Source organism: Carcharodon carcharias, chromosome 4, assembly GCF_017639515.1.
Source record: "Carcharodon carcharias isolate sCarCar2 chromosome 4, sCarCar2.pri, whole genome shotgun sequence".
NCBI lineage: Eukaryota > Metazoa > Chordata > Chondrichthyes > Lamniformes > Lamnidae > Carcharodon > Carcharodon carcharias.
Genome location: NC_054470.1, coordinates 188,940,776 through 188,954,031, shown reverse-complemented (window position 1 = coordinate 188,954,031; position 13,256 = coordinate 188,940,776). Strand labels below are relative to the sequence as shown.

Genomic DNA, 13,256 nt, shown 5'->3' with positions numbered 1-13,256 from the left:
CCTCTCAGACCTTGACATCCATCCTAAAATGTGGCCCCAGAATTGATACATTGCTTCAGCTGGGGCCAAACCATTGTTGTAAAAAGGTTCAGCGTAGCCGTCCTTGCATTTATACTCTTTGAGTTTCTGTTTTTAAATCTAAGGACCCTTTATGCCTTTTTAACAACTGTCACAACTTGCCCTGCCATCTTCAAAGATTTGTGTGCAGACACCCACCTTACCCCTTTTAAAATTGTACAATTTAGCTTATATTGCTCCTCCTCATTTTTTCTTAACAAAATGAATCAGTTCACACTTCTGTGTTAAAATTCATTTGCTACGTGTTTGCCTATTTCAACAGCCTGACTGTCTCCCTTGGAGTCTGTTGCTATCCTCCCCACTGCTCACTATTTCTGAGTTTTGTGTTATCTGCAGACTTTGAAATTATTTCCTGCACACCCATTGGAGGTCATTTTAGAAAGAGTAATGGCCTGAATACCAAACCCTGGGGGACACCACTGTACACTTGCATGTTGACTTGCCATGACTGTACATCAAAATTAATTCATCAGGGAGGCCCTGAGGTTATATCGGAAAGATATAATTGAAAACAGCAAGAACTTATATTTAAAACGCATTTTTTACCTAGAATAACATTTCTAAGCAGGGAGGGAAAGGGTTTGAGACAATGGTTATTGGAAGTGAAATGAGCGTTACATTGCAAAGTAAGGAAGCTGCATGGACAGTCTGAGGGGTGTGTTTGTACAGTGCGAGTAATGAATAGATAGAATTTTGAGTGCATTAGGAAATTAAAATTGTACAGCAGTGGGCAGTTACAGTACCTATTCAGATGGTTTATTTGGAATCTGTTTTTGATGACTTTCTGGACTTCAAAATAACCTGTTCAACAGTTTACGAGAAATGTTTCTTTCAAATTAACATTTGGGAGCTTCATTTTCACCCGATTGTGTGTGTTAATAGGCAAAATGGTTTCTGGAGAAGAGGATGGACTTGAAGATGATTCAGAGACCCGGTCAGAAGTTAGCACTACCACTTTTCCAGGTGTGTAGCCTAGGGGGCAGATCTTCTCTACTCATTTCTCCATGCCTCAAGTTTCTGCACTTTCCTCTTCAGTTGTCCTTAAGAGCCTCCCATTTGGAACCTCAGTGAGCAATGGACTATATGACTCGGAGAAAAGAATACGTGAAGTAGTTTCCCGTGCCGCCTTCATGTGTACTTAAAGGAAACACAAGTCCTCTTCCTGAAGGATCCTCCACCTGTAAGCAGCCGTTGTCCCCTGAGGTTCTAGTTCTTCTGCCATTACCACTGAAAATTCACTGGTTCCACGGTTGAACCATGGTGTATAACTTAGAACATAGGACCCTTAGCTGAGCCTAGGGCAACTTTCAAAAGGGAAGAGACGACCACTCCTGAGGTCTCAAATGACCCTGCTACCCTGTTCTGCTGTTGTAAATACATGTCTGTATTGTCACTAAGTTTACTCCCACCCACTAATAACAAACAGTTCCGTAACCACACAAACATTTAACCTGTACCGTATAGCTGGAAAATGCTCTCCTCCGGTACAGCTTGAGTTCTGGGTAAACAGAAGCCCTGAGTTTTCTCCAGGGCGTTTGTCCTGAACTACTGTGACCTCAGCGGGAGATTAGCAGAACTGCTAGAGATGTGGCAGTGGCAGCCACTTGATCCAATTTCCCACTGAACTGACAGCTAGCGATCGTTACATTCCCATGGAAATTCAGGGCCACAGTTTGCAATTGTTCTGTTAAGTACTTTGTTTAAGTATTTGTATCGCCATCAAGGTTCAGGTTCATGTCCCACTGCAAAGACTTGAGCGCAAAATCTAGACCCTTCTCATCCTCCCACTGGACAATTTGTCAATGTACCGCATTTATGCACTGGATTTCATAATAGAATGAGGAAGCCTATAAGCTCATTTGGTGAACCATTATGCCCTGCTATTTAGTTTCACAACTATTTAATAGAAATCTGTGCTTGCTAATGCATTGTTTTTGCCCACACTTTTAGGTTCAATAAATAGCGAAGGAACTGTCGATGTTCCATCACCTTCGGGTGCTTCTACCTTGGGATCAACAAGCCCAGTGCCAGATTCTACTGGGCACGATATCATCACTCAGCAGCCGCGTTCCCAGCATACCCTCCAGCCTGCAGACTCTGTCGATCTCAATAGTTCGGCGATGTCAGACCTGACTGGCCTGGCAGTCGAGGGGGATGTTGATGAGGCTCTGAGCCGAAGTTCCAGTCAGATAAGCACCATCCAGTCAGACACCAACGCAGACCAGAACGACAGGACCAATCAGGCTATATCGCCACTCAGTGAGAGTTCCCAGACGACCGAGGGCCCAGACTCAGCCGTGACCCCGTCCGACAGTTCTGAGCTTGTAAGTGTGCAGCGGGCAGAGGGGGGATCCCAGTCCTCCACTGAGGGTCCCGACATCTCTCTCAGCTCCCCCATGGAGGGCTCAGACTTGGATACTACCACTTTCTCCTCCAGTTCCTCAGCTAGTCGCAGCGAAAAGGTCAGCAGCTCACAACCATTGAAATTGCTTTAAAAAAAATTAAAATTCCCCTCTCCAAAATTGTCCCTCTGACCCATCTGTGGCTTAGAGAGCTTCAGGCTTCTGAAGACCAATCTGATGCTGGTCACAAATTGCATGAGTGGCCCAAAGTCATTCTCCCTCTCATTTTTCTGTCTGTTGCTCAATATCATTCTCGATGCCGCGCCCTCCCCCTCTCGCCGCGCCCCCCACTCCTCCCCCTCTCGCCGCGCCCTCCCCCTCTCGCCGCGCCCCCCCACTCCTCCCCCTCTCGCCGCGCCCCCCACTCCTCCCCCTCTCGCCGCGCCCCCCCTCTCGCTGTGCCCCCTTATCCCCCTCTCACCATGGGCTCCCCCCCATCCCTACTTGCACTCTAACTAAATGCCATGCCCCTACTGCACAGCATCATGATTGAATTCAGGAGCTTGGTGTGCATGGTTCCTGGTGCTAGCCCACATTGCCGCTGCTGCATGCAGGCCTGAATGCTTAGAGAAGTTGAATTTTCCTGAACATTGCAGTGACCATCCTCTATCTTTATTTGTGGGCACTGAGCATGCAAACGTTTTTCAGAAGGTTGAAACTGTTTCAGAGGCATGCTGCGAAGCTTTTTAAACTCAATCCTAAATACGTAAAATAAAAGGAATGTTGTCTCTTAATAAGGTGACCGTGACCATATCTCACTGACTGGTGCTGCCTTGAGAGTCGAATAGAATATATAGCTCTCACATTCATGCACCCTGCCTTTGCCCAGGATTAGTTCCATTCAGTTCTAATCTATCTTGTTGAAACAGTGTCTGCTGATCGAGCTGTATGTTCTTTCATAATTTTTCTCACTCTGCTTTCTCAAGGTGTTGTGCCTTATTTAATGCTGTTTGCCTCCAGTGGTTTTTACATTTGTAATATCTGCATGCTGGCTCTGATATCACGAATGTCTAAATTTTCATGGACAGCTGACAGCGATAGCAAAATTAATCCTGGTGTTAAAGTTAAATTCCCAAACCATTTCTGTCAAAATGTGCTTGTCGGCCATCAATGGACTACACTTGCATTAGATGTTCTACAAGTTTGTTTCATCATCAGATAACACAGTCCTGGAGATAAATGAGAGACACTGGAATCACATGGCAAGTCTGTCGCTCCAACGAGAGCAAATAAGTGCTATTCTATTACACGTGAGCTCTTGGCCGATTTCAGCACCTGACTTGCTGTGCATTTCCAGCATTTTCTGTGTTTAGTTCTCCGCTTATGTCATCGCTTATATCAGCACAAAAATAGTGTGCGATTTTACTGTTTCCTGTCACCACCATTTCCTTCCCTCCCCCCCCAACAGTGGATAAAATAGGAACATAAAAATTAGGAGCAGGAGTGGGCCATTTGGCCCCTTGTGCTGGCTCCGCCATTCAATAAGTTCATGGCTGACCTGATTGTGGCTTCAACTTCACATTCCACCTGCCCCCCAATAACCTTTGACTCTTGTTAGTCAAGAATCTATCTACCTCTGCCATAAAAATATTCATTGACCCTGCCATCACTGCTCTCAGGGGAAGAGTTCCATAGACACTCAACCCTCAGAAAAAAAATCTTCTCATTTCCATCTTAAATGGGAGACCCCTTTAATGTTAAACTGTCTCCCCTATGGCAAATGTCATTTCATCTTCTACCCTATCAAGTCCCCTCAGGATCTTAAGTGATTCACATTTATTTCCGGGATTTTATTTGTATTCTCTACAGTGAAGACAGATGCAAAATATTGTTTCAATTCACCGCTGTTTCCTCATTTTCCATTATTAATTACCCAGATTCTCACTCTAGATGACCCACACTCACTTTTCCTAGTCTTTTCTTTTTTAAATACCTGTAGGAACTCTTACAATCTTTTATATTTCTAGCTAGCTTTCTCTCATACTCTAATTTCCCCTGCCTTATTAACCTTTTAGTCTCTCTTTACTGTTCTTAATATTTTGTCCAATCTTCTGACCTGCCTCTCACCTTTGTGGAATTTTCTGCTTTTTCTTTCAATTTGATACCACCTTTAACTTCCTTTTGCTAGCCATGGCTGGAGCGTAATTCCCTGAGAATCTTTCTTTCTCACTAAAATGTACTTTTGTCTGAGCATTCTGAAATATCTCCTTAATGTTTATCACTGCATCTCTACTGACCTATTCCTTAATTGAATTCCCCAGTTCACTTTAGCCAGTCTGTCTTTATGCTCTCATAATTACCCTTATTTAAGTTCAAAACACTAGTCTTAGATCCACTCCTCTCTCCCTCAAACTGAATGTAAAATTCAATCATATTATGATCACTGCTACCTAGGGCGCCTTCACTATGAGGTCATTAATTAATCCTGTCTCATTGCACAATACCAGACATATAGTCTGCTTTCTGGTTGGGTCTAGAACATACTGCTCTAAGAAACTGAAAACATTCTTGAACTCATCATCCAGCTACCTTTGTCGTTCTTATTTGTCTAATCTATATGTAGATCAAAATCACCCATGATTATTGCCATACCTTTCTCACAAGCCCTCATTAAATTTTCTTTATACCCCGCCCTACAGTGTGGTTACTGTTGCGAGGGTCTATAAACCACTCCCACAAGTGACTTCTTACCTTTACTATTTCTCATCTCTACACAAACTGATTATAGATCTTAATCAGATGCATCTGCTCATGACAGTATTGGAAGGAGTAACCACTGCATAGTCATTGTGGAGACGAAGTCCTGCCTTCACATTGAGGATACCCTCCATCATGTTGTGTGGCACTACCACCGTGCTAAATGGGATAGATTTCAAACAGATCTAGCAACTCAAGACTGGGAACCCATGAGGCACTGTGGGCCATCAGCAGCAGAATTGTACTCGAACACAATCTGTATCCTCATGGCCTGACATATTCCTCACTCTACTATTACCATCAAGCCAGGGATCAGCCCTGGTTCAATGAAGAGTGCAGGAGGGCATGGCAGGAGCAGCAGCAGGCATACCTAAAAATGAGGTGTCAACCTCGTGAAGCCATAACACAGGACTACTTGTGTGCCAAACAGCATAAGCAGCAAGTGATAGACAGGGCTAAGTGATCCCACAACCAATGGATCAGATCTAAACTCTGCAGTCCTGCCACATCCAGTTGTGAATGGTGGTGGACAATCAAACAACTCAGTGGAGGAGGAGGCTCCACAAATGTCCCCATCCTCAATGATGGAAAAGCCCAGCACAACAGTGCAAAAGATAAGGCTGAAGCATTTGCTACAATCTTCAGCCAGAAGTGCCTAGTGGATGATCCATCTTGGCCTCCTGTGGAGGACCCCAGCATCACATATGCCAGCCTTCAGCCAATTCGATTCACTCCACATGATATCAAGAAACTGCTGAAGGCACTGGAGACTGCAAAGGCTTTGGTTCCTGACAATATTCCAGCAATAGTACTGAAGACTTGTGCTCCAGAATTTGCTGCGCCCCTAGCCAAGCTGTTCCAGTACAGCTACAACACTGGCATCTTCCCGGCTATGTGGAAAATTGCCCAGGTATGTCCTGTGTACACAAGCAGGACAAATCCAACCTGGAAAAGTGTGAGGTAATGCACTTGGGGAGGGCTAACAAGGCAAGGGATTACACTATGAATGGCATGACCCTGGAAAGTACTGAAGATCAGTGGCACATTGGTGTGCATATCCATAGATCCCTGAAGGTAGCAGGGCAGGTGGATAAGGTGGTTAAGAAGGCATATGGCATACTTGCCTTTTTTAGCTAAGGCGTAGAATACAAGAGCAGGGAGGTTAAGCTGGAACTGTATAAAACGCTGTTTGGGCCACAATTGGAGTACTGTGTGCAGTTCTGGTTGCCACATTATAGGAAGGATGTGATTGCACTGGAGAGAGTGCAAAGGAATTAACCAGGATGCTGCCTGGCCTGGAGGTTCTGAGCTATGAGGAAAGATTGGATGGGCTGAGGTTGTTTTCATTGGAGCAACGAAGGTTGAGAGGTAACCTAGAGGTGTAAAAGATTGAGGGGCATAGATAGGGTAGATAGGAAGGCACTTTTTCTGTTAGTTGAGGGGCCACTAACTAGGGGGCATAGATTTAAGGAAAGAGGTAGAAGGCTAAGAGGGAAGTTGAGAATTGTTTTCAACCAGAGGGTGTGGGAGCCTGGTTTTCTCTGCCTGAAAGGGTGGTTAAGTCAGAAACTCTTGTAACATTTAAGAAGCATTCACATATTCACTTGCTTGCCATATCCTCCAGGGCTATGGGCCAAGCGTTGGAAAATGGGATTGGTGTAGTCAGATCTTTGTTGACTAGTGTGGACATGATGGGCCAGCTGGCCACCTCCTGTGCCGTAGACATCTGAGTCTATAAATCCAACCTGGCCAATTCCCGCCCTATCAGTCTACACTCCATCAGTCAAGTAATGGAAGGGGTCATCAACAGTGCTATAACAATAACCTGCTCACTGACGGCCAGTTTGGGTTCCGCCAGGGACTCAGCTCCTGACCTCATTACAGCCTTCGTTCAAACATGGGCAAAAGAGCTGAACTCTCGAGGTGAGGCGAGAGTGACTCTCCTTGACATCAAGACAGTGTTTGACGGAGTGTGGCATCAGGGAGCCTTAACAAAACTGGAGTCAATTGGAATCAGGGGAGAACCCTCCACTGGTTGGAGTCATACCTAGCAAAAAGGAAGGTGGTTGTTGGAGGTCAGTCATCTCAGTTCCAGGACATCACTGCAGGAGTTCCTCAGGGTAGTGTCCTTGGCCTTCAGCTGCTTAATCAATGACCTTTTCATCGTTAGGTCAGAAGTGGGGATGTTCGCTGATGGTTGCACAATGATCAGCATTCATGACTCCTCATATACTGAAGCAGTCTGTGTCCAAATGCAGCAAGTCACTGAATCCTCCACTATCAACATCCTAGGGGTTACCAATGACCAGAAACTGAACTGGACTAACCGTATAAATACTGTGGCTACAAGAACAAGTCAGAGGCTGGGAATCCTGCAGCGAGTAACTCACCTCCTGACTCCCCAAAGCCTGTCCACCATCTACAAGGCACAAGTCAGGAGTGTGATGGAATACTCCCCACTTGCCTGGATGAGTGCAGCTCCTACAACACTCAAGAAGCTTGACACCGTACAGGGCAAAGCAGCCCGCTTGATTGGCACCACATCCACAAACATTGACTCCCTCCACCACCGATGCACAGTAGCAGTAGCGTGGAACAAATACAAGATACACGGCACATTCCAAGCCCATGACCTCTACCACCTAGAAGGACAAGGGCAACAGACACCTGGGAACAACGCCACCTGGAAGTTCCCCCTCCAAGTCACTCACCATCCTGACTTGGAAATATATCGCCGTTCCTTTGCTGTCGCTGGGTCAAAACCCTGGAACTCTCTTTCTAACAGCACTGTGGGTGTACACATGCCACATGGACTGCAGCGGTTCAAGAAGGCAGCTCACCACCACCTTCTCAAGGGCAACTAGGGATGGGCAATAAATGCTGGCTCAGCCAGCAATGCTACATCCCATGAATGAATAAAAAATTCTCCAGAACTAAGGTCATCTGTCTCTATTGCATCAATGTCATCCTTAATTAAACAGAGCGAACCTTTCATCCTTTCCTAGCTTCCTGTCCTTCAGGGAAACAACAGCCTTGATGGAAGATCACAGCGTTGCTGTAATCTAGCCACCTTATCCCACTCCCTAACCTCTAAGCAATCTTTTCCAAGCACAAATCTAATTCCATTTTTAAATAATTCATAGAGCCTGCTTCAGCAGCATTTTGTGGATTGGAGACCAAAGAGGGGATATGAGAAAGCTCTGGCTGGTAAAAGTAGGGAAAATCCCAAGATATTCTATAAGTACATCAATGGGAAGAGGATAGCCAGGGAAAGAGTAGGGCCCATTAGGTACCAAGGAGGCAATCTATGGGTGGAGCCAGAGGACATCGATAGAGTGTTGAACACATACATCTTCACCCAAGAGAATGAAGATGACGGTATGGAACTTGGGGAGAGAGACTGCGAGGTTCTTGAGCAAATTGATATAGGGAGTGACAAGATATTGGAGGTATTGGCAGGCTTAAAAGTGGACAAATCTCCAGGTCCTGATGATTTATGTCCCAGACTGCTGAGGGAGGCAAGGGAGGAGATCGCAGGGGCTCTGACCCAAATTTTTAATTCCTCTCTGGCCACGGGGGAGGTGCCAGAGAACTGGAGATCAGCTAATGTGGTTCTGCTGTTTAAGAAGGGTTGTAGAGATAAGCCAGGGAGCGAGAGGCCAGTGAGTCTCATGTTAGTGGTAGGGAAACTATTGGAGAAATTTCTGAAGGAGACTATCTATCTCCACTTAGAGAGGCAAGGTTTGATCAGGGATAGTCAGCATGGCTTTGTCAGAGGGAGTTCATTCCTAACAAATTTGATTGAATTTTTTGAGGAGGTGACCAGGTGTGTAGATGAGGGTAGTGCAGTTGATGTTGTTTATATGGATTTCAGCAAAGCCTTTGACAAGGTCCCACATGGGAAACTTATAAAGAACGCAAATGCACATGGGATACAGGGTAATTTGATGAGGTGGATTCAAAATTAGCTGAATTGTAGGAGACAGAGGATGATGACAGAAGGATGCTTTAGTGACTGGAACCCAGGGTCCAGTGACGTACCACAGGGATCTGTGTTCGGTCCCCTATTATTTGTCATTTATGTAAACGACATAGATGACTATGTGGGGGGGTAGGATTAGTAAGTTTGCAGATGCCACAAAGATTAGCTGGTGGTTAACAGTGAGGTTGAGTGTCTTGGGCTACGGGAAGATATAGACGGGATGGTCAAATGGGCAGATAAGTGGCAGATGGAATTTAACCCTGAAAAGTGTGAGGTGATAGACTTTGGAAGGAGTAATTTGACAGGAAGTATTCAACGAACGGCATGACACTGGGAAGTTCTGAGGAACAAAGGGACCTTGGTGTGTGTGTCCATAGATCTCTGAAGGCGGAGGGGCATGTTAGTGGGGTGGTGAAAAAGGCATGTGGGACACCTGCCTTTATCAATCGAGGCATAGATTACAAAAGTAGGGAGGTCATGTTGGAGTTGTATAGAACCTTGGTGAGGCCACAGCTGGAGTACTGTGTGCAGTTCTGGTCACCACATTATAGGAAGGATGTGATTGCACTGGAGGGGGGGGTGCAGAGGAGATTCACCAGGATGTTGCCTGGAATGAAACATTGAAGTTATGAAGAGAGGTTGGACAGACTTGGAGCGGAGAAGACTGAGGGGTGACCTGATCGAGGTGTACAAGATGATGAGGGACATGGACAGGGTGGATAGGGAGCAGCTGTTCCCCTTAATTGAAGGGTCAGTCACAAGGGGGCACAAGTTCAAGGTGAGGGGCAGGAAGTTTAGGGGGGATGTGAGGTAAAACCTTTTTACCCAGAGGGTGGTGACTGTCTGAAATGTGCTGCCTGGGAGGGTGGTGGAGGCCTCACATCCTTTTGAAAAGTACCTGGATGAGCACTTGCCACGTCATAAAATTCAAGGTTATGAGCCAAGTGCTGGTTAAAGGGATTGAGTAGGTAGGTAGGTCAGGTGTTTTTCACGTGTTGGTATAGACTCGATGGGCCAAAGGGCCTCTTCTGCACTGCGACTTTGTGATTCTGTGAATTCCAGCTTCCATTTTTTTTCTCGACTGCACGTAGTGACACCCCTGCTTCTGAGCAGAGTGGAGATGATTGAGCAATTCCCTTGTCAATCACACCTGGGACCACACTGCTGTAAGTGATTGGAATTGGTTTTACACACATTACTTTTCTGAAACTAGCCTCCACTCACTTCGTTTTGCCAGAGAAATCAGCCTGCTCTTATCTGATGACGTTGCTATTCTCTTCCGTCAATAAGTGGAAACCACATGATTTACCACTTGTCTAATTATAAACCCCTCATAATTTTGGAGATGTTCCCTCAGTTCACCCTTTTATCTTCCCAATTCTAATCATTGAAGTGAGAAGGCGACTGGTCCCAGAAAACACTAAGTGAGCAGTTAACACTTTGGACGAAAGGAGGGGGGAAGAAGTGGGAATTCAGTTAACAGGAAAATGCTGCAAATCCTGTAAAAGCCTGTTATTGCAAATGAATACTGAATCTACTTGTTTGAACCAGGTACTCGATGGGACAGACAGTCAGTATTCAGCAATGCAGATCGGGCAGCTTCAAGATGAGGAGGAGGATACCTCAAATACTCCTGGAGATGCACTTCTAGATGGCTTCACAAGTTCCACCCTGGGTACGTTGTCATGCCTATTAAAGCAAACCAGGATATTAACTGCAGGGACCAAGTTAAGGATTTTCATGTTTGATTCCTTAATGTCTCATTTGAAATGGCATTCTTGTTCTAAACCTAATTGTTGACAATGTTAAAACAATGTACTTAACATTTTTAGGAATGCATTACTTAACACTCTTCATTATGTGTTGACTCCTCTCCATCCTTGATGTGTAACCATTTCCATTGTATTACTCAACATTTTTGTTTTTGAGGGCACGAAATGGCACAATATCAAACACTTGTGGTGGAGATGAAAACTGGGGGCCATGAGTATAAAATAGTCATTGATAAATCCAGCAGGGAATTCAGGAAAAACTTCTTTATCCTGAGAGTAGTGAGAAAATGGAACACAAAGAGCAGTTGAGCTGAATACAGCTAGATAAATACATGGAGAAAAAAAGTAGAAAGATATGCTGACAGGATGAGATAAAGTTGGGTGGAAGGAGGCTCAAGGAGACCATAAACACTGGCATGGATTCTGTGCTGTAGGTTGTATGTAAAATAATCAGGACAGAATATAAATGTATTCTTTTAAAATTGATCACTGGTTTCTCTTTTGGCAATAATGGCTGGTAAGGATTAGAGTTGAAGCATCAATTCTTATTGAAAAGAATGGAAGAATCTTATACACCTGATCAGAAAAAATTAGTACATTTATTAAAATGTATTAGGGCTGTGGTGTCCGTTGCTTGAGCTTGTCCAGTATGTATTACTCGGGTTTGTTTCTACAAAATACTATATCTTGTGGTCCTGCTGAAAGCTTGCAAAGCCATTCCCAGAAAGGATTGCCGAATTCAAGTTTTGGGTGAAGCAGGTGTACAGTGGCACAGTTTATTAGATTCTGGCCCTCCATGGCTGAGACATCGGCTATGGATAGAATGAACGTTTCTTTCATTGACCAGCTGTAAAGGGGAAATTAGATAAGTACACCAGCGAGAAAGGAATAGAAGGATGTGCTGCTGGAGTGAGATGCTATCAGGTGAAAGGAGGTTCACGTGGAACCTATACACGACACAGACCAGTTCGGCCAAATGACCTATTTCTGTGCCATTCCAAAAAATCCAGTGCACCCCTGGCTGGCATCCCACGTTCTACCTTCCGTAAATTTGAGGCTGTCCAAAGCTGCTGCTGTGTCCTAACCTGCATCAAGTTCCATTTTCCCATCACCTTTGTGTTTGCTGTCCTAAATTGGCTCCGGGTTAAGCAATGCCTAAGTTAAAAATCTCGTCCTAGCTTTTAAGATCCCTCCATGGCCTCACCCCTTGGACTCCAGTCTTGCCTCTTGAGCATCCCCGATTTTGATTGCTTTCAGCTGCCTGAGCTCCAAGCTCAGGAATCCCCTCTCTTAACCTCTCTACCTCTCTTTCCCCCTTTAAGATGTTCTTTAAAAGCTTAGCACTTAGCATTAATGGCCCAGGTCTCCGGATGGCCGGAGACTGGATGTACCCCAGAGGATGTGCTATGGGAGCCCTCAGAAGTCCCAAGGACTTGGTGGGAAGTTTCAGTTGCCAGTGGGCAATTCTCCGGCATCTTTCGAAAGCGTCTCCCAGTATAAGTTAGAGTCAGAGACTTTGTAGGGTTTGGATTAACTTTCCTGGATAGTTACCCAGAAAACATTAGACAGAAAAAGAATCATGTCTAACTCCTGTCTAATAACCGTCTCCCCCTCCAACTCCCCTGAGCCTCCAACTCAGCCGCCGTGGGCCCCCACCCCCCCCAAACACACACCCTGCCTAGCCAAGCCGACACTCAGACTCCCGCCTCAGACTTCCCTCTGACTCCCACCCCCGACTATCCAATTCCTTCCTCCTGCCCTGACCCCACCACCCTACCCAGCTGGCACACCACCTGCCCTGGCCACGTACTTCGCTCTCACTCATTCACTAACGCACTGAAAAACAATTTAAATGTCCCAAAGCTTTCCACTGTGTTAGCAAATGAAGACTTACTAAAATACGACAGCTAATGCCATGAAAAGGGGACGTAGCTTGGCTTACCCCGAAGACCCTGCACGACGAGGAAAGACTCCTTGAACAGCTAGGTACACTCTGCATTTCTGAAGAGGCCTGGTTCAGAAGTCAGGGCCAGAAATGTGGAGCTCCATCTTGGTTCCAAAAAAAAAAAAGGGGGGAGCAGTGTGCCATTCCTCGGAAGGTTCAGCCTAGTAACTCCTTACGTGGCTCGATGTCAAACTTTGGTAACTCTCCTGTGAAGCACGTTTGGGATGTTTTACTATGTTGGAGGTGCTATATAAATGAAAGTTGTTGCCGTGAATTCCACGTACGTGAGATCACTTTGAGCTTGAATCCAGTTCCATAAGCCCTCGGCACAAGACTGCCTGTAATTCAGCAAACTCTGGCAAATATTGGGTGAGCGCTGG

General features: G+C 45.4%; 1 protein-coding gene across 5 annotated transcripts in view; it reads left to right on the top strand.

Annotated features, from left to right (window-relative positions):
- htt (huntingtin) overlaps positions 1-13,256 on the top strand; it is a 232,343-nt gene that overhangs the window by 61,377 nt on the left and 157,710 nt on the right. For 4 of the 5 annotated variants that reach the window (XR_005942751.1, XM_041185571.1, XM_041185570.1 and 1 more), the window contains exons 10-12: positions 961-1,041; positions 2,029-2,402; positions 10,711-10,834. Coding sequence is in view for 4 of the 5 variants with exons in the window: in XM_041185571.1 (XP_041041505.1) it covers positions 961-1,041; positions 2,029-2,402; positions 10,711-10,834 (579 nt within the window). In the remaining variant the exon portion in view is untranslated. The remainder of the gene's footprint in view (positions 1-960; positions 1,042-2,028; positions 2,403-10,710; positions 10,835-13,256) is intronic. The other variant, XM_041185572.1, reaches the window with a different exon arrangement.